General features: G+C 47.1%; 9 protein-coding genes and 2 non-coding genes across 11 annotated transcripts; 5 read left to right on the forward strand and 6 right to left on the reverse strand.

Moving 5' to 3' along the window:
• The first annotated feature begins 1,727 nt into the window (after positions 1-1,727).
• GGS22DRAFT_200404 (SART-1 protein) lies at positions 1,728-3,881 on the forward strand. Its single transcript, XM_047966434.1, has one exon. It carries the CDS (start codon positions 1,817-1,819, stop codon positions 3,782-3,784), a length of 1,968 nt encoding a protein of 655 aa, XP_047818548.1. The 5' UTR covers positions 1,728-1,816; the 3' UTR covers positions 3,785-3,881.
• A 501-nt stretch (positions 3,882-4,382) lies between these two features.
• On the reverse strand, positions 4,383-4,473 carry GGS22DRAFT_t75. Its single transcript has one exon. It is a non-coding gene; the product is annotated as a tRNA-Tyr (tRNA).
• Positions 4,474-4,717: 244 nt separating this feature from the next.
• Positions 4,718-5,700, reverse strand: GGS22DRAFT_200408 (uncharacterized protein; the record flags this gene model as incomplete). Its single annotated transcript, XM_047966435.1, has 1 exon — positions 4,718-5,700. One exon carries the CDS (start codon positions 5,698-5,700, stop codon positions 4,993-4,995), a length of 708 nt encoding a protein of 235 aa, XP_047818549.1. The 3' UTR covers positions 4,718-4,992.
• Positions 5,701-7,319: 1,619 nt separating this feature from the next.
• GGS22DRAFT_200414 (uncharacterized protein) lies at positions 7,320-7,941 on the forward strand (the record flags this gene model as incomplete). Its single annotated transcript, XM_047966436.1, has 2 exons — positions 7,320-7,362; positions 7,565-7,941. Coding segments are annotated over 2 exons (420 nt in total), but the record flags the coding sequence as incomplete, so codon positions are not given.
• A 625-nt stretch (positions 7,942-8,566) lies between these two features.
• On the forward strand, positions 8,567-9,711 carry GGS22DRAFT_188928 (uncharacterized protein; the record flags this gene model as incomplete). The annotated part of the gene is made up of 2 exons (XM_047964783.1): positions 8,567-9,200; positions 9,278-9,711. 2 exons carry the CDS (start codon positions 8,567-8,569, stop codon positions 9,709-9,711), a joined length of 1,068 nt encoding a protein of 355 aa, XP_047818551.1.
• A 143-nt stretch (positions 9,712-9,854) lies between these two features.
• GGS22DRAFT_t74 lies at positions 9,855-9,926 on the reverse strand. The gene has a single exon. It is a non-coding gene; the product is annotated as a tRNA-Glu (tRNA).
• Positions 9,927-10,228: 302 nt separating this feature from the next.
• GGS22DRAFT_164191 (uncharacterized protein) lies at positions 10,229-10,857 on the reverse strand. The gene has a single exon (XM_047961490.1). The coding sequence runs from the start codon at positions 10,589-10,591 to the stop codon at positions 10,370-10,372; it is 222 nt and encodes a 73-aa protein (XP_047818552.1). The 5' UTR covers positions 10,592-10,857; the 3' UTR covers positions 10,229-10,369.
• A 1,029-nt stretch (positions 10,858-11,886) lies between these two features.
• GGS22DRAFT_164195 (uncharacterized protein) lies at positions 11,887-15,238 on the reverse strand. Its single transcript, XM_047961491.1, has 3 exons — positions 14,079-15,238; positions 13,006-13,956; positions 11,887-12,868 (listed from the first exon to the last, which is right to left on the reverse strand). Exons 1-3 carry the CDS (start codon positions 14,857-14,859, stop codon positions 12,048-12,050), a joined length of 2,553 nt encoding a protein of 850 aa, XP_047818553.1. The 5' UTR covers positions 14,860-15,238; the 3' UTR covers positions 11,887-12,047.
• A 175-nt stretch (positions 15,239-15,413) lies between these two features.
• On the forward strand, positions 15,414-17,205 carry GGS22DRAFT_164199 (ornithine carbamoyltransferase precursor-like protein). Its single transcript, XM_047961492.1, has 6 exons — positions 15,414-15,520; positions 15,584-15,591; positions 15,645-15,692; positions 15,751-16,145; positions 16,206-16,911; positions 16,962-17,205. The coding sequence occupies exons 4-6, from the start codon at positions 15,813-15,815 to the stop codon at positions 17,009-17,011; spliced, it is 1,089 nt and encodes a 362-aa protein (XP_047818554.1). The 5' UTR covers positions 15,414-15,520; positions 15,584-15,591; positions 15,645-15,692; positions 15,751-15,812; the 3' UTR covers positions 17,012-17,205.
• GGS22DRAFT_164201 (small regulatory subunit of acetolactate synthase) lies at positions 17,205-18,518 on the reverse strand. The gene is made up of 2 exons (XM_047961493.1): positions 17,570-18,518; positions 17,205-17,521 (listed from the first exon to the last, which is right to left on the reverse strand). Exons 1-2 carry the CDS (start codon positions 18,331-18,333, stop codon positions 17,341-17,343), a joined length of 945 nt encoding a protein of 314 aa, XP_047818555.1. The 5' UTR covers positions 18,334-18,518; the 3' UTR covers positions 17,205-17,340.
• Positions 18,519-18,959: 441 nt separating this feature from the next.
• GGS22DRAFT_188932 (uncharacterized protein) lies at positions 18,960-22,927 on the forward strand (the record flags this gene model as incomplete). The annotated part of the gene is made up of 11 exons (XM_047964784.1): positions 18,960-19,164; positions 19,264-19,511; positions 19,693-19,714; positions 19,777-19,829; positions 19,882-20,046; positions 20,096-20,304; positions 20,357-20,758; positions 20,810-21,006; positions 21,063-21,172; positions 21,610-21,746; positions 21,847-22,927. 11 exons carry the CDS (start codon positions 18,960-18,962, stop codon positions 22,925-22,927), a joined length of 2,829 nt encoding a protein of 942 aa, XP_047818556.1.
• Between the last annotated feature and the right edge of the window lie 596 nt (positions 22,928-23,523).

Raw genomic sequence — 23,523 nt, forward strand, 5'->3', positions numbered from 1 at the left:
ATTCCAGAACGTCTTAAGCCCAAGCGGCTAATAATTAAACATCATGCGGTTATCGAGATATCTTACCACCCACATGGGTCCCAGGTTGTATAATTGTAAATACCCCTTTTTGTATCCATGATAGAACTTATGCGACGAAGTACGATGTACGATGTTCCTATACGTATCTTCTTGACACCTCGGACTTTGATAATTGCCGACAATTGAGCGCATAAAGGTATTGTGGAATATTTGGAAATATTCGCAACAACCACCACGTGCGCATTATAAAATATCAAGTTCCGGATAGGTCCACCAGATGCCGACGAGACTCTTGGAATATATTCGGACCTTTTGTTCCTCTACCCCAGATCAAGAATGCAGAAGAGGCCCTTTGACGCCATTCAGCTAACCCACGGGCAGCCCCGGTCAACCCTCTGTCACATGCATACGGCTCTGCGCAGACTGGGGAATCTGGAGATGGAACTATGCTTAATCATTCATATACGGATCGCGTCATTCCAATATCGGACCGCCGAGGGGGGCCGGCGTGTCTCAGCCTCATCGACTAGCCCTATTATAAATATCATGATAGCTTCGATCCCATGTATGGCCAAGAAATAACAGGTTGTTCCAGGACCAGTATATCTTGGGACGAGATCTCGGGACCTTGTGAAAGGTCTCGATCGTGCTATTAGAGTCAATGCGACCCCAGAGACTCGGCCGGCTTTTAGTATCCACCGCATCCACTGCACTAGCCGGACTAATACGAATTCCGCTCAGGTCAAGATTTAACAAATGATGGCAACGGCAAGTGCCGTTTGGCATACTTGGTAGCTCGTCCTTGATTTTGTTTGTGGCGTTGCCAACATCTTCAGAAAAACATCGTGACTTGTCGCGCGACTAGTCTGTCCGCGATCAGGCCGACGTAAAGCGTGCTAAACCTCTCTTCGTCGAAGAATCCGTGCCTATTCTGCTATTACAATGTCTTGTCACCGCGCGACATGCTTAAGGATGTAAAAATGCGCGCGAGGCGTCCGAGATAAAACCGCTTACTCCAAGAACATGAGATTTAATACAACACTAAGCAGACAAACTCGGCAGCTCGTGATTCACCAAGACTCTCTCGTTGTCATTGCAGCTTCGGCTACGAGCGCTTCACGGTAATAAGAACGGCAACAGCCAACGCGACACTAGAGGAGACTACTAAATAATTAAATGGCGAGATAATAAGATGTAGGCAATCTTATGGTTATCCTCAACCTCATAGATCAATGATCTCGGAAAAGAGGGGTGGAATATAAGGCCTGGGCAAGCCTGGTCTACTGAGCTCAGCTTTTTACGGCGAACTCGAGCTTTCCAGACTGCTTCTTACTCTGGGACCTGTCGATTGGATAGACATCATAAAAGTAAAGATGATTCCATAAGTGATTCGAGCTGCCTCGATCATCAACTCTGAACTCGCAGGACGAGCAGAGGACGGTCGGGCACAGATCCGTGATGTGTGAAGGAAGGAAAGAAAAAACTGAAGCGATAAAATTTTATTATTTATCTGCGAAATGATCGCGTAAAAGCGGGGCTACTGAGGCTGCACTTACCAGCACTGACCAGCCTCGCGCCACAAATTTTAGCCACTGGGTACATAGGTACATAGGTGCCACCGTGCACGTTGTAAAGTTCAACTCGATAAACGGATCTAACTTCAACTTTGCCTTGTACGTACTGTATTCGCGAAAGTCGCACGTCGCAACCATCGACTCTCACGACTCTCCGATAATATTTCTAATCACAATCGCGAAATAATTATCTTCAAGTGTCAAAGTCGTTATCATCAATCATGGATGCCGCGCAGATAGAGGAGACGAATCGTCTCCGTGTCTCTCTAGGCATGAAGCCATTACCCGTCCCCGGCGCAAGCGGACCTCAGTTCAAAGAGAAGGCGTCAACACCAGACGAAGATGTTGGAAGCACCCTCGAAAGCCGAGAAGCTGTCGCCTACGACAACTACAAGAAGATTCAAGATGCCGAAAAAAACAAGAAAAAACGCGAAGCGAAGGCTGCTGCCATCAAAAAGGCTCGCGACGCCGCGAAACGCATCGAGGTTATCGACGGGAAAGGATTAGGCGATGCTGACGAGGGCGAGCTCGATACCAAGGGATGGTTGATTAGTCAGAAGAAGCGCCAAAAGCAAATCGAAAAGGCGCGGAAATTGGAGCAGGAACTAGCTGCAGCTGAAGCCGAGGCTGCGGCAGCGATTCAATACACGTCGAAGGATCTTGCAGGTGTCAAAGTCGGCCATGAGATTGAATCCTTCGAGGATGGAGAGGAACAAATCTTAACTCTGAAGGACTCCAATATTCTGGGAGACGATGACGAGGAAGGCGACGAGCTCGAGAACATCAATCTCAGGGAACGAGAGAAGCTTGACAAGAAACTTGAGTCCAAAAAGAAGAAGCCCGTGTACGACCCCAATGCGATTGATGAGACGGGGGAGCAAAGTCTACTTGGTCAGTACGACGAGGAAATCGTTGGCAAGAAGGGTAAAAGATTCACACTAGACGGGTTCGGAAATACCATACAGAAGAATGACATAGGCAGTCTGGAAGCGCAGAGTCGGCAACGGCAGATGATCAACCTTGATTTTCTAAAGGATGATCAACAACCAGCTTCGGATTATATGGATATCTCAGAAGTCAAAATCAAGAAGCCCAAAAAGAAGAAGTCAAAATCGACTAGACAACGGCCAGTAGATGAAGATGATATATTTCCCTTACCAGAAGCAGACCAAGATCAGTCAATGGATATAGATTCCGGCGCTGGTTTTATCAACAGAAAGCGCAAAACCGACGATGCGGCATTCGTCGACGACGAAGATCTTCAGGCTACTTTAGCTGCACAAAGGAGAGATGCCTTGAAGAAGCGAAAGCGGATGCGCCCAGAGGACATAGCTAAGCAATTAAGAGAAGAGGCACAAACACCAGACGATAATGAAGCGGATGGTTCCCAAGAAGGTGGTCTCGTTCTGGACGAAATTTCGGAGTTCGTTTCAGGTCTAAAGAAGGAAGATATCGAAGATCGCAAACCTCGCAAACCAAAGTCACCCAAAGACGCACAAGTTACAGCTATGGAGGATGAGTCTGACGAAGACGAGCTCATGAAAGATGGATACGATATCGAACATGACAGAGTCAAGCGAGAAGAATCAGCTCCCGCAGAGACGGCTATCATCGGCGTTGATGAAGAGAAGAGTATTGGATCTGGTGTCGGTGCGGCACTGCAGCTTCTAAGGGAGCGTCAACTTCTGAAGGATTCGGGCGCCGGTGATCTCAACGAAACGCAACGCCAGCAGCAAATATTCATCGCCGAGAAGAAACGAAAACTAGCAGACATTGAACAGCAGGCCCGCGACCAGCGCGAAAGGGACCGCAACAGCGGGAGACTCGACAGGATGTCAGTCCGAGAAAGAGAGGAATGGGCGCGCCAACAGAACAACATGCGCGACCAGCAGACGTCGCGACAGCTAGTCGATCTCTTCAACAAAGGATACAAACCCAACGTGGAGCTGAAGTATCACGACGAGCTCGGCCGCTCTCTAGACCAGAAAGAGGCGTTCAAGCATCTCAGCCACCAGTTCCACGGCAAAGGGAGCGGAAAAGGCAAGACCGACAAACGACTAAAGAAGATCGAGGACGAAAAGCGACGCGAATCCCAAAGCATGCTGGATGCCAGCCAGAACGTCGGTATGAGCTCGGCAACCGCTCAGCAGACGAAGAAGCGGAAGGAGGCTGGTGTGCGACTTGCGTGATCGATCGACCGATCACGCAGCAGATTGAATGCATTGAAAAGGTGCTTATCCCTTGTTTGCGCACGTTGATTAGCTAGTAATTTGATGCTGACACTAGTCTTCAAGTCTTCTACTTCTCGTGATGTGTGCTATGGAAACCAACCCCTGGATGTCCGTGTTCGAGTGGCTCGATTCCTTTGTTATTGTGGGATATGAAGTCATATTCTATTTACTCCTATATTTTCTTGTGTATTGTAGTTCTTCGTCGACATGGTAAGATGACTCAACTAATAGGAAATGTTTAAAGCAGATACGCACTAAGTGAGTTACCTTCTAGATTTATATAGTGGTAAGTACAATTGTATCATATCACGAAGTTTTATAGTAAAAATATAGACAAGTTAAAGGCAAGGATAAGATTTTGAAGATTCATGATTATATCGCATGAAGACTTTTGTTGGTTTGCGTTGACTGAGACAATCAAATTGTGTATGCAAGACATCACGACTCAAGTTTGCACTAAACCCTTAAAGAAACTTTTACTGAAACATATTTCGCGCTTTATTAAAAAAATTCGCCAACCATGTGAGCAGGACACAAAAAGCCAAAAAATGAAGGTTCCCTCGGGCCGGAATCGAACCAGCGACATTTCGGTAACAATTAAATATTCAATTACAGCCGAACGCCATAACCAACTAGACCACCAAGGGTGTGGCGTGGTTTTGCCTTTCTCTTCTGAGGAAGTGGACTTCCCGCGAGGAACAACTGATAGGTCAGTCGGGATATTGGGGTCTATATACCCAATTTGGAAGTTATTGGATAAGCGCGAAGACCGGCGTTTTGCCGATCCGGGGATTGGCCGGGGCAACTACAACTCTGACGTAATGAGGCGCTTTGTTAAAGCCAATCACAACTTCATCGGAAAACAACTCATTCACAATTATCACGGAAAGACGTATATTCATTAGAGATACGATGAAAAGTCTTTTATTTGTTCATATTAGACATAGACCGGCTATGTGAACTATTTACACAGTCTACATATGTATTACTTACTCAGGTATGTACTTACGGTAGGCAATGCGATCGTCTCGTAACGTCCGGTAAACCGAGGGGAAACAACTCAAATCGTTTCTCACTTACCTCGACTCACTTACTTACTTACCAATATCCATCGCATGTAAAACACACACGAAAGTCAAATAGGTAAGGAAACGCAACTCACCAGATCAACGCACAGAGCGTTTAAACCCCATAACAAACGTCTCCGGCTCAGCCTTCTCTCCATCCTTCTTCTCCGCCATCTCCTTCGTCATAGCATCAAGCTGCACAGCCAGCTCCGCCATCTCATCCGCGTTGAAGCTCGAGCGGAGAGGTGACGGCGCGCCGGGCGTAGTGATGCGGCGGCGCTGACGCTCGTTGGCTTTGTCTGCGGAGCGTCGGGCGCTTGTAGCGACTTCTGTCGGGGAAGGCTGGTTCGCGCGGCGGTCGAAGAGGAGATCGTCGGAGTCAGTGCCAGCCTTGCTGATGGGTAAGTTGAGGTACTTCTGCGACTTGATGGGAGCGCCGGGACAGGTCCCGAGGTAGAGGGGGGTGGGACGCGAGCGCCGGGGTGTGGGGGGAGGGGGGGAGGGGATGGAAGGGGAGGTAGAGGGGGTGTTTAGGTCGAGAGGGGAGGGCGTGAGCGTAGGCTTCTCGGGACCGTTTGGCGCACCGCTCTTGCTCCCGTGGAGTACCTGGCGCATTGCGCGCAGACGGTCGCGGAGCGGGGCCCGGTACTCGCCGGTGAAGACTGTCTGAGGAGCTTCAGGGCTCGAGGACTTATCGGTGGCTAGGGCAGGGGAGGAGAGCTCGTTGCGATCCCCTGTCGGAGTCAGGCTTTTCATGCGCTGACACTGATCGCGGGCGCCGCCGGAAGGGTACTCGTTGAAGGGCATAGTGAATGTGATTGCGGTTTACTAAGATGTGAGTGGAAGATATCTCTGCGGGATTGCAGATGTGAAGAGCCCGTGGAGATAGCTTACTGCACGGAATTAGGGAGATTAGAGTGAGTTGGTTGATGGGAAGAATATCTGGAAACAGGTTCTTCGTCGCTGGATTTATACATCACTTACAGCGTTTGAAGCTGGCTCTGTGAAAGGAATTCTTTGCTCCTTCATTCCAGTACAATACATTGTTCTGGTGCGTTGGCTTTGTTCTAGCTACATTTATTAAAATACAGGAAGCTTTGTATTTTATAGACAAAAAGTGCCGAGTTAATGCTTCTTCTAAAGAGCATCCCGGTAGCTAAAAACACCAGGGGCTTCATGGGCTAGCGATTAACAGAGACATAAATGGATTAAATAAGATATATGCATATGTACATTTGTTTTCTCTAAAGTTAAATTGCATGTATGGCAGGATAGCGTTAAAGTAAGTGGCGATAGTGTAAGTACCTAGTACCTAGGTATGTATTGATTAATTTTAAGATGATACGCGATGAGATCTTGTCTTGTAATAATCTACAAATCAGAAATCGAGAAAGGCACAGCATCATACAGTAATGTTAGTACATTCTCGCACTGTTATCATCAAAGTTAAGTTCTAAGCATGCTAGGGATTAACGTCCCAATCTAGACTGCTATGGGGCTTTTAGGTGACCAATTAGATTAAACCTTCCCTGTGCTTTCCTGTTTCGATACGTAGTATGCATCTTATACTCATGCATGCCACGCTGACCAGCGTCAACCGGCATGCATTAGCATCGGTAACATACCTACCTAGATTTACAGCATCTGGACTACATCGCATTATACTAACAGCGGTTTGCGGTGGCAAGGCGGCTGGGCGGCTCGCCCTGGCACGAACTGCATTGTTTAGTTTCTGCTAGATTTGCTCTTTGTAATAGCTAGGTATCTACCTACATATTGTCGGGATGGTCGATCCGATTTGCTAAATCGAATAAAATGAGAGCTTTTAAGTAGGCAGGTAGGTAGATACCTACCTGACAGTAGGTTTAGGTATCTACCAACAAAACCATTGGAGCTGATATTCCGTACCAGACGCCAATGGTCCAATAACGAAGGAATTCGGCTTCTGACATGCATGCAAAATGCCTTATGAAGGTCGCAATACATATCATAGGTCCCATTTCTATACCGCAGCTTCCTAGGCTGTGACTGAAAAAGACATTCCGGGAAAGCTGCTGATCAGTAGATGACCCCTACTTAAGAAGATGACCTCCCCATGAGCATACTATATTTCAACTCTTCATTTTAACTATATATTTTAGGTCAGTTTTTTTTGTCCCTGCTTATACGAAATGATCAGACACACTCAACTTCTAAATAAGCATTTATTGAATCTATATTTATTTCTTGTATTATCCTTTATTGTTGCGGCGGAGCACAATGTCGAAGTCCATCTCTTGCCGATTTCTCTTACTACCATATTATCAAATATTAAGACAGTAGCTGCCGTTATGTTACTGACCCGGGTCTTAGGGACCTCGGTCTATCTTATGGTTAGTATCCCCACATTCAATGATATGCCATAGTTAATCACTACATAGTTCACTGTGTCTTGTACTGCAGCATGCCCCTTCATACCAACAAGTTCAGGTTGGTATATATCATTTTCTTTACGTCCTACTTCAAGCTCTAGCGGAGTCTCATAACAGCATTTTCTTAAGACCTGATACAGTGGGTTGACATTACAGCTTTATAATAGGTCACTGATCCTTAAAGTGAACATATATACCTACCTAATATATCGCTTCATCTATCACAATATTGTGTAATGCTAACTATTATGCCTATGAAGTTGAACCACGCATAAACACCGAGGACAATAATGCCTCAGAAGCACAACGGGACACGTATTCTATCAATATGGCTGAGGCCGTCTTTGCCGCCTCAAGTCTTTCTCTCACCTTGATTACAACTTTTATCGCAATTCTCGACTATAGAGCACGAGTAAGGGCTCGCGCAGAAACACACAGACAAGAGCCCATCGGTGAATCCCGAAATCCAGTTAACGATGAGGCTGGAAGGGAAGCTTGCGATGCTCTCGCACAGCCAAGCCAAACTGAGGAGACGGGTGCCTCTAATGAAACTCCTCTTGTGACCCTCCCGGCAGTAAAAGCCCCAACAGACCCTCCCCCATTACCAATACCGGCTGAGAGGCCCTCTCGTAGCTAAGATCACCTCGAATCTCTTAAATTTTAGCTCAGGGGATAGAGATATAGGATAAATCATGTAAGAACTAGCTTCCACTCTCGTTGATGTACTGTCTTATATACTAATTTATCATAGGTTAGTCACTTTAGTTAGCAAAGTGATTCATCTCTTACCAAGAATTTTCATAGGTATATATGGCTAAAGGGGGTAGTTAAAAGGGATGGTCAAAAGGTCTATGTATAACAGACACGATAGAGGATAGATATCAATGAATAACGGCTTTATTTATGATGACCTTAGTCATCGGTCAGTTGAGTGTTATAAGAGTACATTAGGGACGGGGTTTTAGGTTAGAAGGGGGATTATAGGGTGAGCCATAGAAACAGGAGTATATTCGGTCGGAGAGATTATGATGCAAATTCAAACTTACAAGTCACGATGGACTTCCACCGCTGCCAATGTGTATTTATTCGGACTCCACGCTTGTCCTTGAATTTATATTTATTTAACCCTTCTAACATATTCTTCCATAACACCCTCTTCACACCACAAGGATATACGCCATCGTCTTCGACTGCATCCTCCAAAACAACCATCCCAGCGCAAGTGATAAAATCTCCCTTCCACAACCACAGCCACAACCACAATGAAGCGCTCAAGAGAGCCCCTCTTCCAACACCTCCCAGCCGAACTCATAATCAAGATCTACAAATCCATGAACGACATCGAAGACATCAAAGCCACCCTCAGCACCTGCCGAAGAGCAAAGGCAATCTTCGACGCTCACGCCAGCGCGATAGCGAAAAGCCATCTCCTGCGCAAGATCCACCCATCCAACCTCAAGCTCATGGTCATGGCCGTAGCCTCCCGCGACGTCGACCCCGAAGACCCCGTCTCAATCGAGCGGTTCTTCCACAAGTACATCTGGCACGCCGCCGACGACGTGTGGCCGAATTCCTACTTCACCATGGATATGGTCGCGCTCCTACCGGTGTTCGCCGGGGCCGCGGAGCAGGTGTGGGAATGCGCTGGGGCCAATTGCTTCCGGCGGCCGTTTTACTTCGAGCAGAGTCCTACGGAGGACGCTCGGAAGCTCCGCGTCTGTCTTATGATCGAGACGGCGACGAATCTGTTCTACCGCGCCCCGGGGAAGGATGGTGTGATCTTTTGGCGTTGTCCGAATGCGGAGTGGGCGGATAGATACTGGGATGCGTTCTCGCGCGTCGAGGTGGACATGGTGGTAGAGGTAGCGGATTTCGTTGCGCATGTCCTCTTGAATAGTATGTTTCTGCGCATTACCCGGCGCTTCCCTGTACAATGCCCATTTGGAACTTGGGATGCTAATTATAGCTTCTAGGCACAGGTGCCCTGCCGGTTAAAACTACATTCCGTAGACGTGACTTTCGCCAGGCTTTATGGAAGTTTGCTTTCACAATTGGTCTAGAGACTCTTTATAGATGGCATCAGGTAGAGCCGTATAGCATGCCGAGTCTTATCGAGGACACATGGGAGAGTATTCCCGACGGCGAAAGCATGGAAACCCCCTTGGACGACGCGACGCGATGCTTGGAGAACAAGACTGGTCTACAGCCTCGTTTCCAACCGGACCCGGACGCGATCGATGAAGAGGCCTGGCAATTCATCAAGCGCGAGGGAGTGCGGAAATTCGGCAACCTTATCGCGCAGGTTCCTGAGCAGACGATGATGAGCTTTTGGGATAAAGCCGCCCTAATGAAATTTTGTGAGGCGATGAGAAGCTACTTTCTTCTGGGATATCTAATCCCGACCTGAGATGTAGGGAGCAAAAAAAAGCTCTTGAGAGAAAAACGTGGGCGTAAAAGTGATGAAATAGTCTCAGGGGGGAGGGAAAGTGTAAAAATAAGTACATAAAAAATTGAGAAGTCTAAAAGATGAAAAAAGATGAAAAATTAATACTCCGGTACGGGGAATCGAACCCCGAGCTCCTCGGTGAAAACGAGGTATGTTAGCCGTTACACTATACCGGACTTCCCCAGGCGGAGTTACACATTGACCGATTAACTTCGGGTTGTGCTGCTGTGATGATTCGGCGCTCTTATTATTCTTTATTATTGGTTGTCCGTAAGCGTCTGGCATTGGCTGGCGATGTTGGTGCTATTTTAGCTTGTACACAGCTTCTGCGAACTAGTAATAGACTGCGTTGGATTGGCGAGGCTCTGTGTAAAGTGGATGTTTGCTAATTGCTTTTGTACGTAATGGTGGTCCTAGAATACAAGCCGTTTTGCGGTATTTTGCGATCCTTTAAAGTATAATCCCAATTTACTATTTGGTCCAATTGACTCCGTATTGACGAATCAACGTCTCGGGTTCAGTTTCGTTTGCTCCTATGCAACTCATAAACAAGATCGAGTATCCTCTATTATATAATAAACCCCGCTAATAGCACCTCTCATCAAAGATGAAAGCGATATCAAGGCACTATCTTCGCCATCTTGACTCCTCCTCCCGCTGGCTCCTTATCGTCAGGGAGTCGCATGCCTGCGTACGAAGACGGAGCGTCACGCTCTCGCGATGTAAGGTAGAACGTCACGATGAACGCGATGATTAATATAACCATCCAAATGAGTACCAGCTGCGCCGAGCGTTTTGGCCGGGGGCCGTATGGCGATGGAATTTTTGGCATACGCGCCATAATAGATGATGCAAGGTACCAAGGTAGATACCTATATATGTACTTAAAGTATTATAAGAATGCGAGTAAGGTAAGACAGCTGAAGGCAGCTTAAGTAAACCAGAGCGAGGAGACTTCAATCTCGCGTCCGGATCCCAAAGATCTTCAATAATACAAAAAACTATCAATTATCAACTAATAAAGCCCGATATCTTGGGGCTCTCATAATAGACCGACTTCGATTCAATATCTGTTTCGTGCTTGACCTTGTAGGAGTATCCTTTAGCGCGTTGAAGCTGTTTTGTAGAGATTGAGATTGAGCTTGACATCGAGCTTTTCCATAGATACCAGGGTCTATATGCAAAATTATGTCCTTCGCTAAACTAGCCCATCTTAATTAACGCATAATGTTTTTTAAAACCATCAATATATAGTTTGATTTTATAAACATTTAATTATTTAAACATTTATAAAATTAAACGATTACTCGCATTTAAACGTTATATATTTTCAAACGTTAGAAAAAAGTTCAACGTTTCTTTCAAATAAATGTTTAGCGATAGCTCGAACTATTCGAAGTCCCTGATCTGATATATGTAACCCTTTCAGTACTTTGATCTTGTTGTTTTGATCTAATCCACCTACCTTAAGTCTATATAAGACCTTAATCCCACTCACCTACCTTCAATCCTTCTTCTTCATCTTCTTCTTTATCTTCAAAACCTCCAAATCTTTAAAGAAGTCTACCCACACCATATACACCAAAATCGCCTCCAAGATCTCCAGGACCTCTAGCCTATCCGATTTGCCAATAACTTAAAGCTCAACTACAGCTCTTACAGGTAAGTAGGTAAATAAGTAGGTAGGTAAATAAGTAAGTAAGTAAAAATCGTAAAAATCGTAAATAGCCTCATAAAAGGCTAGATAATTCAATCTAACCTAACCTAACCTAATTTAACCCGTTTGCCTGTTAATTCCAAAATGAAACACCTATCCGCTAACTCCTATAACTTCCCGTCTAAATACATCGAAGGCTTCATATCTAACGCTTAAAGATTTATTAAATATTTAAAATTTCCAAACGTTTAAAAAAAAAATAAACATTAATCTAAAACATAAACAATTAAATAAAAAAACGCGCAGTCAACAGTTTCTTTTTTTTCAAACGTTTAATCTTGCAAACCATCAATTGATGATGAATTAACGGTTAATTGTATACTGCGGATCTTTGTACAGTCATAGCCATATTAGTCAGCAAATCGCTATGCCCCTTTAGATTTTGGCGCAAAAACAGCACAGCACTACTTTAGATCATACGCCAAATGATATCAGATATGTATATGCGATATATATATTCCATAAAGATTCTCATACTATCTTCACCACGAAATAACAAATTGCGCCGTTCCGACCCAGTCCGTCTTGAAAACCCGCCTGCCAGTACCTTTTGAAACGCCAGCCCTCGAATTGTCAAACATTACAACTGTATGCTAGCACCAATGCCTTTGCCTGAGTACCATAACGACTCTTTCCAATTTCCTAGGCGCATGTCGACGTTGGCATATGCGTCCAGCTTTAACGTCCCGCCGATGGCCTTCCTGATGGCATCGTAACCCACTGAGTCGAGTGACCAGTCAACAGGTAACTTCGGTGTCACCGACTTACCAGGAGGCGCCGAGAATGGTAAGTCGTATACAATTTGCCCAATCGGTTCCGTGTGGTTGTATAATGCTGTAGCATTGACGAAGTCTAAGTATAAAGTATTAAAGTGCAGTGGCGAAACAAGCGTAAATGTAGCAGTCGACGAAAAGAGGTGGAATGTGGCATCTCTAATAAAGTGAGACTTTTCCTCGGATATATCGCCAGGCAGATCTAGTCTAGGAGCGACAAAGGTCATATTAAACTTCGACAAAGCATCGCTGATAATGCGCTGACCCGGGATGCTATGCCGATGAGGTCTTATGGTGATACTTGTATTCCAATCCGATAAATATTGTGATATTAGATCTCGACCAATTCTTCGGCCGTGGTCACCACCCATCGGCGGATTCCATTTCGCAGTGACGAGCAGGTTAGAATTAGGCCCTTTCACGACATCCAGATTTTCTACCGTGGCACTTCCGAGGACCGATCCATTATGAAGAACGTGAACATTGGCATACGGCACATGGGCTGTATACGGCGTTGGGTTCGTGACATTGACCAAGGCTTGCAATGTGATTGAATCCGATGTCGTGTCTAGAATCCGTAGCGACCCGACTTTTGGAACGATACTGCCAATAGTGCCCTTCGGGAGGGCTAAGAATCAGTCAGCCTATGTCGCGTAGCCTGTGATATGATGAAAAGGCATGGAATTGCACCTCAAGGAATAAGCCGTCCTGATAGACGGTCCATCTGAGAGAGCCACCCACGAGATCAGAAGAGCGAAGACGGACGTTTTACTGGTATTTTGCCCTCCGCAGGTACCTCCTTTAGCGTGAGGTTACCTAACGTGGTCTGCACCTTGATATCAACTAAGGCGTTGACATGTAGGCGGATAGGGGCACTGCCGAATAGCAATGCCTGGACAACACTGGTAAAAACAGCCCCGTCGGTTACGTTAAGGGGCGCGTCGATGATTTGAGATTGGATCTTGAGCATAGGACCTTGGTCCCCCGTGCCTTTAACTCTAGTGGAATTAGCGGCTTGCCATTTTTGCAAGTTAAGCTCTCCTAATTTCTTTGATTTATAAAGCACGTCTGCCGTGGCACGAACATCGGTTACGTCGATGCCAAAATTCATCTCAGAAGGGACGTCTGCTGTAACTAGAATATTGCCCGAAACCATTGGGTTGGAGTCTGGGTCATCGGGGCCGGCGTTTGGATTCGGTAGGGAAAAGTGAACATCTGTTAATGAAAAATTTCTAATCAAGCCATCCAAAGTTCTCCCAGGAAACGGGACAGGAACGGTAACGCTTGATAATATGTCTGCAATCCATTTTGGTGTATCACCATCTGGATGTTGGCTCCCACGAACGAAGAAAGTCGCAGGCTCGCCATGCATATACTGTCGGAGCAGATTATCCAGTGGCGACGAAGTGGAATCCGGGCAAACATGGGTTAAAGTGTCAGGTAGTTCGCGGATCACAGCCTTGACATCCGCTTCAACTTCAGAATGAGGGTGAACATGGATGTCACTCGTGGCCGCCTGTGCCACTAGGATAGACTGATCCGAAATAGCACAACCGGGTACTAAAAGATCAAACGCAAGTTCGGGTATATCAAGTTCGACCGGATATTCGTTCAGCGCAGTCAAGGATACATCAGCTAGCATTGATCCATTTATCGGTCCGTCCTCGACGTTAAAACGAGTGATATTATACTTTGGCATTGCAGGAATCTTGTTGGCTATTCAAAGAATTAGTATATTGTGTATTCAAGTAATTGTGTGCCTCTAGCTGTTCGGACATGCTAGAACAAGACTTTCTTTCCGAAATATAGGGCAGCGAAGGATTGGTAGAGTGATTGACCTTCAAATACAAGCGACTCAGAGATGGCGTGAGTTCCGAGAGGGATGAAGCCGGATTTAAGACTAAGATCAGCCGCTCCATTCAGGCGCAATTGATCCAATCTGCCTTCTAGCCACTCGTTCGCGATTATACGGATACCGTCCACATCTCCAGGTGATATCTCCGTAACGAAATCAAAATTGGTGACATAACCATCTCGCAAGTTTATCAGAAGAGATGGGATAACAGCGCTTCCAAGCAGCACGTTATTATAGTCGGGAAGGCGTACATCGACCTTCGTCTGGGCGCTCTCAAGTTGATACGCTACCCACGTAGCGGCCCTCCCTACTCTTCGCACATGATCATTGCTGACTCTTGACCCGTCTAGGTGGAAATTGGCTTGTACACGAGCTCGAACTCCGTTCGTTGTAATAGATTCGAGGGCAAGATTTGTGGGTTCGATAACGGTAGCTTGTTGGGCATACTCTTGAACTGCTTCGGGAACGATGAATGCAAGAATAATAATAGCAATGACAAGTACTCCGAGAAGGCCCATCGCTATCCACGATGCCCATCTCCAAGACTTCCGGTTCGAACGAGAAGATTCCGTTGATCCGGCAGGTTGAGAGTGGGTAGAAACAGCGTCGTCTCCATCGTGCTCGTCGGCGGTTCCATCGTAACGCGGGGTATCGGTAGAATTCGACAGGAGCGGAGTTGACTCGCTAGAGCTGGCGCGGTCGTCAGATGCCTTTTTCCCCTTCATCGCAGCAGAGAGTAAGGGCGATGATTCTTCTTCCGGCATGGTGATTGATGAAAATGTGAAATGGCTATGTTGAGATATTAATGAATAAAAGATGACACATTCGCGAATAATGAAAGACTGGTCGACTAGGAAGGAGACGCAGACATCATTGATTTATCAAACAATTCAATGTTTCATCATATGTAGGATGTATGATAAAAATGATTGTGATAAAGAAATGATGGAGTCAGGTTGAAATAATCAATAGGTAGTAGCTTGGGCAGTTTTAAAGTTGATGAAGTAGGCAGTGAGGAAGGCAGTCGTCGTCATTCAACCTTGGAACTGACAACACTACGACCCACACCCAAGCAGCCAAGCTGAGACAGGGCTCCAGCGCTCTTGCTGAGGCGAAGCCAACACAACCATGCTTCGAGGTACGAGCCCTACATAGTAACAGCCAATTAAGCCGACGGGAAAGAAGTGGCCAGATCCACTTATAGTCTAGCGCGATCCGGGGAAGCCCGTGCAGAAGCCGCAGGGTTCTTATGCAGCTTGCAGATACACAGGAACGGTTCAACTTAAAATTCTAATCCCAACAGCTGTCAAACAGTTGGCAGATAACCTTTAATCTGATAGCTACCTGTGTCTACAGACTTACGCCTATCAATTTCATCTCCGCAATCGTCGAAGTGGATGTCACGACGAAGGGCGTGTTTGAACAGTGAGTCTTATTCGCTGGTGACTCAGATCCGATCATTGTATAGCTGATACTATGTTGTCTTAGATTCCAAGGTAATAAAAATTGATTGATCTTATAAAGGTGAAAGGATTTAACGTCTATCTAGTATTTGGCAACTAAATATAGGTACCTATAAACGGGTATACATACCTAGGTAGGTACCTACATTTACTAACCTTATATATCAACAATTTGAGTTAACTTGGGAACAGGACCTTGTTTAATCTCAAGCTCTGTTTCTATAACAACACAGGCATCTCGAAAGTATTTCAAAATGCGGTCGCCGGCTCTTCGACTAGCTCAACGCACATCCCGCTATGTCCAGGCGAGGAGTTACTCAGCAACTCCTAAGCCAGTTCGACATCTCATGTCAATTAGCGACCTGACGCGCGATGAATTCTTATCCTTAGTGAGCCGAGCTGCGGCGCATAAAGGCGCCGTTAAGTCCAGCGGAATCCCCCAAGAGTTGAACCAGAAGTTGACGGGACAGACTGTGGCCATGATGTTCAGCAAGCTCAGCACTCGGACTCGGGTATCGACAGAAGCAGCTGTGACTATGCTTGGTGGTCACCCTATGTTCCTTGGCAAGAATGATATCCAATTAGGAGTGAGTATATTTAAGGCTCTATAATCATGTTACCGTTTCACCACTTAACTGATCCTATAGGTGAATGAATCATTGCTAGATACCTCCAAAGTTATCTCATCCATGACCTCCTCTATCGTAGCTCGAGTCGGTCCTCACAGTGATATTACGGGTTTGGCGGAACACTCTTCCGTTCCCGTCATCAATGCGCTCTCTAATGACTTCCACCCGCTCCAGATCATCGCGGATTTTCTAACAATCTATGAGTCTACCCGAACCTCAAAAGATTTGTCCCATCCGGATGGTCTTTTCGGTAAAATTGTGCCGAACGGATTAAAGATCGCATGGGTTGGAGATGCGAACAACGTACTGTTCGATTTCGCCACCGCTTGCGTTAAAACAGGCATCGAGATATCAGTCGCTACGCCTCGTGGTTATGGCATACCTAAAGACATGGTGAACCTAATCACGAGTCAAGCCGATTCCACCAACACGCCTGGTATTTTAAACCAAACCTTTGTCCCCGAAGAAGCCGTCAAGGATGCCGATTTCATCGTGACCGATACTTGGATATCTATGGGCCAGGAGGAGGAGACCCAGAAACGGCTCAAGGACTTTGCCGGCTTTCAGGTCACAAACGACTTAGCTAAGCGTGGCGGAGCAAAGGCAGATTGGAAGTTTATGCATTGCTTACCTCGTCATCACGAGGAGGTTGAGGACAAGGTCTTCTACTCTGATCGGTCTCTTGTGTTCCCCGAAGCAGAGAACAGACTGTGGGCTGCTGTTGGTAAGTCATGTTTTCCCAATTCGACTACAATCAAGCTAATTTTTATCCAGCGGCCCTCGAGGGCTTCGTGGTGAACAAAGGAGAATTACTGAGAAAATAATTGGGTAAATTAATGTCACATTTTTTAGGGTCTAGGCTTCCAAAAATATGAGGATAAAAGGAAAAATTGTCATTAGGCGAAAAATAGCATTGAAGGCTGAGTCAAGATTCACGAAAGAGTATGAGGAGTCATATATCTCCTGATATAACTAGCACTATTAAATTTCAACAATGAGTAAAATCACAATAAGATCCAGGATTTTACTAAATGTCTATTGAGGTAGTTTGCACTAATGACTTCGTTTATAGTGTACCTAGGTAATAACCCCCAATCAAGCCATGATTTTAATTGACCACCAACGCCAATATGTACAGATCCGAATGTACAGCCTATCCGGGAGGTAGCTGGCTAGCATCGACGATCTCATCTGCCTCCTTGACAATTGATTCCTCATCAGGGCCGTAGAGGGGAGATCGAGGCAAGGCCATGAGACCTGTGCGCGACGATTCCAAGATACCGAACGGCGCAATCAGCTTTAGGAATGAGTCGATTCTAACTGGCTTGGCAGACCTATGGATCGTTAGCATGGTTCGACTTGCCTGGTAGAAAATCACTTACACCTCAACAATGCAGCTATTTGTGCTAATGTCGAGTACCTTGCCCCCAAATTGATGCGCGAAGTAAGTTATGGATCTCAGATGCTCATGCTTTAACCGCAGAGCTTGACTGGCCACCATTTTACTCGGGTGAAAGTCCAGGGCGATATCCTCTAGTGTCTTCTCGCTTATTTCTCCGGCGTCAGCCTCGGCCGTTATTTCACGGTGATGAGCTAACAATTCCTCGAAGTATTCCGGTCCCAAGATGTTGACCTTGGCGAGAAGCAGCTCCCTTTGCACTAAGGCAGCGTTGGTATAATCCAAGACAGCCCATACAGGTACTAGATCTTCTAGTTGCCTTCGCGCTTGCTCGACAACGCCATCCTGGCCCGTAAGCACAATTGTCATGCGGGACAAGTCCTCGACTTCGGTACTGCACACGACTAGAGAGTCAATGTTGAAGCCTCGTGCTGCTAGAATACCAGAAACACGGGACAAGACACCAGGTTCGTTTTGGACCAGGCAGTTAAGGACATGGCGTTTCGGAGGCGCCATTGAGGGTGTTGGGGTTTCGTAGAGAATGTTGGAAACGGCTGCTTGGGCAGACCATGATGACGGTGTATCGTTTGTTGGGAGAGGAGCTACACGCCGGCGGAGAGCCTTGTAAGCAATGGCTGAAGTAGAACTGCTACTTGAGCTCCATCTTGTTGAAGTCTGTGGAATGGTTCGCAGGCCGGCGGCGACAGCTCTGAAGCAATTAGACTGGACAAGAGTGCGGGACGCCATTGTTCTTGATCATCAACGAGAACTCGAAAGCTCTCTGATCAGAATTGGCAATCCTCAAAGCCTTACAAAAGCCTGGGGAGGGTCAATTGGTAAAAGGATCTTTCAGCTTGACTCACCACTTCAAGCCACTAGATAAAAAATTGTGACCGCTTAGTCGACAGTGAATTCTTCTAGGTACCATAGCTGCGAAATTCGGAGCCAGTATATACATAGTCCCACATATTGCATTTTGTGAATAGAATGAGGGGTGCCGTGGTGGTGGGGACTTTCCAGACATGCACGGACCACGTGAATCATGATGTGCAGCAGTACAATGTACAATGTACATGTATACTTAGGTACCTAAATTGCTTACGACGGATTATCTATTTACCCCACTCCCGTTGCGCGTTCCAAGTGGATCTCTTTTTCCGATCCAATTCAACCTTTGGAACTAGTCTGGAAATCTTTAGCATCGATTTGATCCATCAATTCGAGGCTAATCAATTTTCCACTTGTAAGGCCTTCCCAATCAACAACCCTTCCTTCTTCAAGCTTCTTTACATATGCGCCTTATTCTTTTACAAAATACTGTGAGCTTTGTTATTCGGTCCTCTTCTTAGTAAGTGCAGTGTACCTACGTGAACATGGACGACACCGAACGACGTACAGCGAAACGCTCTCGATTCGATCAAACCGAACCCGAGCCGCGACGCTCTCGTTTCGATCGCAGATCGCGTTCACCTCCAGCTAAAAGGTCGGATCATGGTCGCGACCGTAGCCCAATTCCCAAGGATGGACAGAAAGGCGCGTCCGACTCGAGAAGCCCGGTTGACCCGGCAGCGGCAGCAGGTATGTACTCATTACTAGAAGTTTTTAACCTCGATAGCATTAGCCTATTAGGTAGCTATATAATGTTACATGGAAGCTCAAGCTAACATTCATCATCAGCTGCCGCCGCTGCTAAGATCAATGCCCAAATCCAAGCTAAGAAGGGAATTCAACACGTCGACGTGCCTCCGATTAAGTCGTCATCATCTACTTCTCCCGGTCCCAACGCTCCGACTACACCTGGCGGCAATGGATCCAACAACATCAACGGCGAAATGTACATTGCAGATGGAGATTATATCAAAGATATCGAAGTGAACGATTTGCGCAACCGATACTTACTCACGAAGAGCTCAACTCAGAAGATGGTAAATAATACCCTTTGGTCAATTCCTACTGATTTACACCAGAGTTTCAGCCCCCTAGACTTGGTGGTTCTCTTCCAGTGTGTTATCTTCGTGTTGCGAACGGTTCTGCTTACATAGAAGCGTGCTAGCTCGCGCACGAATCCCCTCTGTGGCATCTGCTGACCTCCACTACTTGATTTAGATTAAAGAGGAAACCGGAGCTGGTACGAAACACCTCCCAGTTATTTATTTACTTAAAGTGTAGAATTATGGTTGACTTTGAAAGATGTCACGACTCGAGGAAATTACTATCCCGACAAAAGCATGGCGACACCATCGGTAAGAGAAGTATGCCTCGGCAGTCAAGATTTCATGACTTACATGAGCCTAGAATCCCCCGTTGTTCCTCCACATCACGAGTACCTCGAAAACCGGCCTCGAGGCCGCGGTTGACAAGATCGAGGAGATGATGAAGCAAGAGCTGCCTAATCTGGTTGACGAACGACGCTTCCGACGCCGAGACCAAGAACAGGTAGAGCGAGACGAGTTCGGACGCGTAAGTTGGGTTCTCCTTTCTGTGGTATATTTATGTTAATGACGAGCAGCGTAAATGGCCGGAGTCGAAGATACCTATTGGTTTGGAAGAAATTCGCGGTTTTAACCTTCGAGCCCAAATCGTTGGACACGGTGGCTCTTACGTGAAGCACATTCAGCAAGAAACTGGATGTCGTGTCCAGATCAAGGGACGTGGCTCAGGCTATCTCGAAGCTTCTACAAACCGCGAAAGTGATGATGAGATGTACCTCCATGTTGCGTAAGTACACGTTGAACTATATATCATCTTAATCATCTAACGCAGTGTCTAGTGGCCCTGATCCGAAGATGGTTGATAAAGCCAAGGAGCTATGTGAAGATCTTATTTCCAATGTTAAAGAACAGTACGAGGAGTTCAAGAGTCGACCACCCCGTCAGCATTTTGGTGGCCACGGTGGCGGCAATGGCGGCGGTGGTGGTTATGGAGAGCGATCGTCGTACGGCGAGAGATCTTACGGCGGCGACAGATATAACGATCGACAAGGTAGTGGTTCGGGATCCTATGGTGGATATGGTGGTTACAACAACTCACCAAACCCCGCCGCAAATTCGGCCTCTCCTGCACCTCCTGGCCAAGGAAGCCCGTCTACCGCTAGCAACGATTATGCTGCACAATATGCGCAGTACTACGGTGCTGGTCAAGACCCCTATGCTGCATACGGTGGTTACGCGGCGTAAGTAACATGGCCATGAGGGAGAACGCATAATCGCTAACGCAACTTCAGGTATATGCAGTACTACCAGCAGTATTACGCTGCTGCCCAAGCCGCTCAGCAGGGAACCCCAACGCCTCCCGTACCGGGAGCTTCAAATTCTCCTCCACCACCTCCGCCTAGCGAAGCTCCCCCACCGCCCCCTCCTGGCGGATCTGCACCTCCCCCGCCTCCTCCCCCTCCCGGAGCAGGAAGCTATGGCGCTGTTAGTTATCCTCCGTGAACTCTTACTCTTATTATCGTGGTTAACTAATTTAATTGACAGGTACCCCCTCCCCCTGGACTATGATCAAGCTCGATATTCGCAAGTTTGTAATCCAGCACTTTGATTGGTGTGTAGAGAAGCTCAACGGGAAATTCTATGACCTATTTTCCGTGAGTTATTGGGGGTAATGGCTGTTTTTTAATAGGATTCGAGCTCGGAAAGGGGCTATGCGCGACATTGATCGAGTTTAGAGCCCTTTAAGGCGGCAGCTCATTCGACAGTGTCCAAACGTCGTTACTACATAGCTCCCGAATAACGACAATAATTGACACTACCCTTTTCCTACTCTTTTACACTTCTATTTTGCATTTCTACCGAGTGACTACCTTCGTGTTAACCAGATTGAATACGTGTGGGCGTGGATATTAAGGTCTCTAGGTAAGACTTCGGACTGCTCCGATAGACCTGCTTACGTAAACTCGCGATGGACCATGATCGATACTTATCGATAAGACTACGTCAGTTTATCACGAACACTCTTAATCAACTCAAGTCTCAACATATCATCACATTAGCAATGTAGGCGGGTCTTGCTGGAGCTCAATAGTATGTTCATGCCTTTTCGGGTGATACAGAATACCAGAGGCCTATTCTTCTTCTCGAAGCCTCCGACGCAATGAGCCACCAACGCTACCCGTCGGTCGACCCCAAGGAACCGCATTCCGTCTCCCTGAAGGTCTTACGGTATGAATCTCATCCATTTCTCTGCACGCGTAGTATTTCTTAGCAGGTTATGAGACGGGATCTTATATGTAGTAATCGATAATTGACCAAACGCACACAGCCTCTCGCGCCCCTCCCTCGTCGTCCAACATCCCCTCCCACCGCCCCTCGCCACTCCGCCATCCTCATCATCTCCGCTCTCCCCATCACCACAAAAAGAAAGACAAGACGCCCCGACCCCCGCGTCCCTCGCCTACAGCACCACCGCCGACTCAAACCCAGACCCCTTCCTCCTCGCGCCGATCCTCCAGCTCCCGCCCTCCTTCGGCTCCGCGTACGTCGGCGAAACGTTCAGCTGCACGCTCTGCGCGAACCACGACGTCCCGCTCCCGGGCGAACCCGTCGCGCAGACGTCCGGAGGAGGCGGTGGAGGCGGGTTGACGCCCCTGTCGGCGCCGCCGCCTGGGTCCCTGCCGAAGAAGAAGTTCACGAAGGATGTGCGGATCGAGGCGGAGATGAAGACGCCGAGTTCGGCTGCGGCGGTGAAGTTGGCTTTGGTGGGGGCGGAGGGGGTTGATGATGAGGATGATGGGGAGGGAGAGGGAGGAGGGGGAGGAGGCAATGCGGGTGTGGATTTGGATCCGGGTCAGACGTTGCAGCGGATTGTTAATTTCGATTTGAAGGAGGAGGGGAATCATGTGCTTGCGGTTACGGTGAGCTATTATGAGGCGACGGAGACGTCCGGGCGGACGCGGACTTTTCGGAAGTTGTACCAGTTTATATGTAAGGGGTCGTTGATTGTTAGGACTAAGGTTGGGGCTTTGCCGCTTTCTCCGACTGGGAGTAGTGTTGGGGATGGTGGTGACGCTGGTGAGAAGGGGGAGAGGAGGTGGGTTATGGAGGCTCAGCTGGAGAATTGTAGTGAGGATGTCATGCAGCTGTACCGCGTGGGGCTTGAGCTGGAGAAGGGGCTGAAGTATAGGGATTGTAATTGGGAGGTTAGTGAGAGTAAGAGGCCTGTCTTGCACCCTGGTGAGGTAGAGCAGTGCTGCTTTGTTGTGGAGGAGAAGGCTGGGGAGGAGGTGGAAGAGGAGGAGGATGGGAGAATCGTGTTTGGGGTCCTGGGGATCGGGTGGAGGAGCGAGATGGGGAATAAGGGGTTTCTGTCAACGGGGAAGTTGGGCACGAGGCCGACTAAGTGATTGATTCCCTGATGGGACGCGCAATTATGGGAATTTTGGTGTATAGCACACCGGTCTACGATTACGATTCTTGACTCGTCACATCGCATTAAGGAGCGCCTTGCTAAGAGGTGGATATTTAATATCTAGCACCGGTGATATTCATGCCCGGGAGTTCGCATTACGTGGAAGCATCTCTAGATGGGCGGGGTCTACTTTGGATCGGAAGACGATTTAAAGCACATTTAGATCACAAGATGCTTGCGTGGAGTGGTGTATAGGGCAAGAGTATCATCGCCATTTTACGAACGTGTTCGTTAGGTAGATATATGGGGATATGGCCGTTGAGACGCGAATTCAAGTCTCACAAAGGCGATCCGGGGAAGGGGGTTTACAAGATTCTGGGCACGTTGCGTAAGCATATTTTAATACTAGAAACGAAGCATTTCTCAAATGATAAAGTCGTATTTCGTCTTCATACGACTATAAAAAAACTAGGCCGTCGCGTGGTCTTGAACTATTGATTCCCTTATTCGTCAAATAAACCCGTTTGTGTAATAGATCTTGAGTAAGCCTCGTGCCTGAATATCCATGCTCACCAGTATATTGAAGATGTG

This window comes from Annulohypoxylon maeteangense (genome assembly GCF_022496945.1).
Source record: "Annulohypoxylon maeteangense strain CBS 123835 unplaced genomic scaffold GGS22scaffold_9, whole genome shotgun sequence".
Lineage (NCBI taxonomy): Eukaryota > Fungi > Ascomycota > Sordariomycetes > Xylariales > Hypoxylaceae > Annulohypoxylon > Annulohypoxylon maeteangense.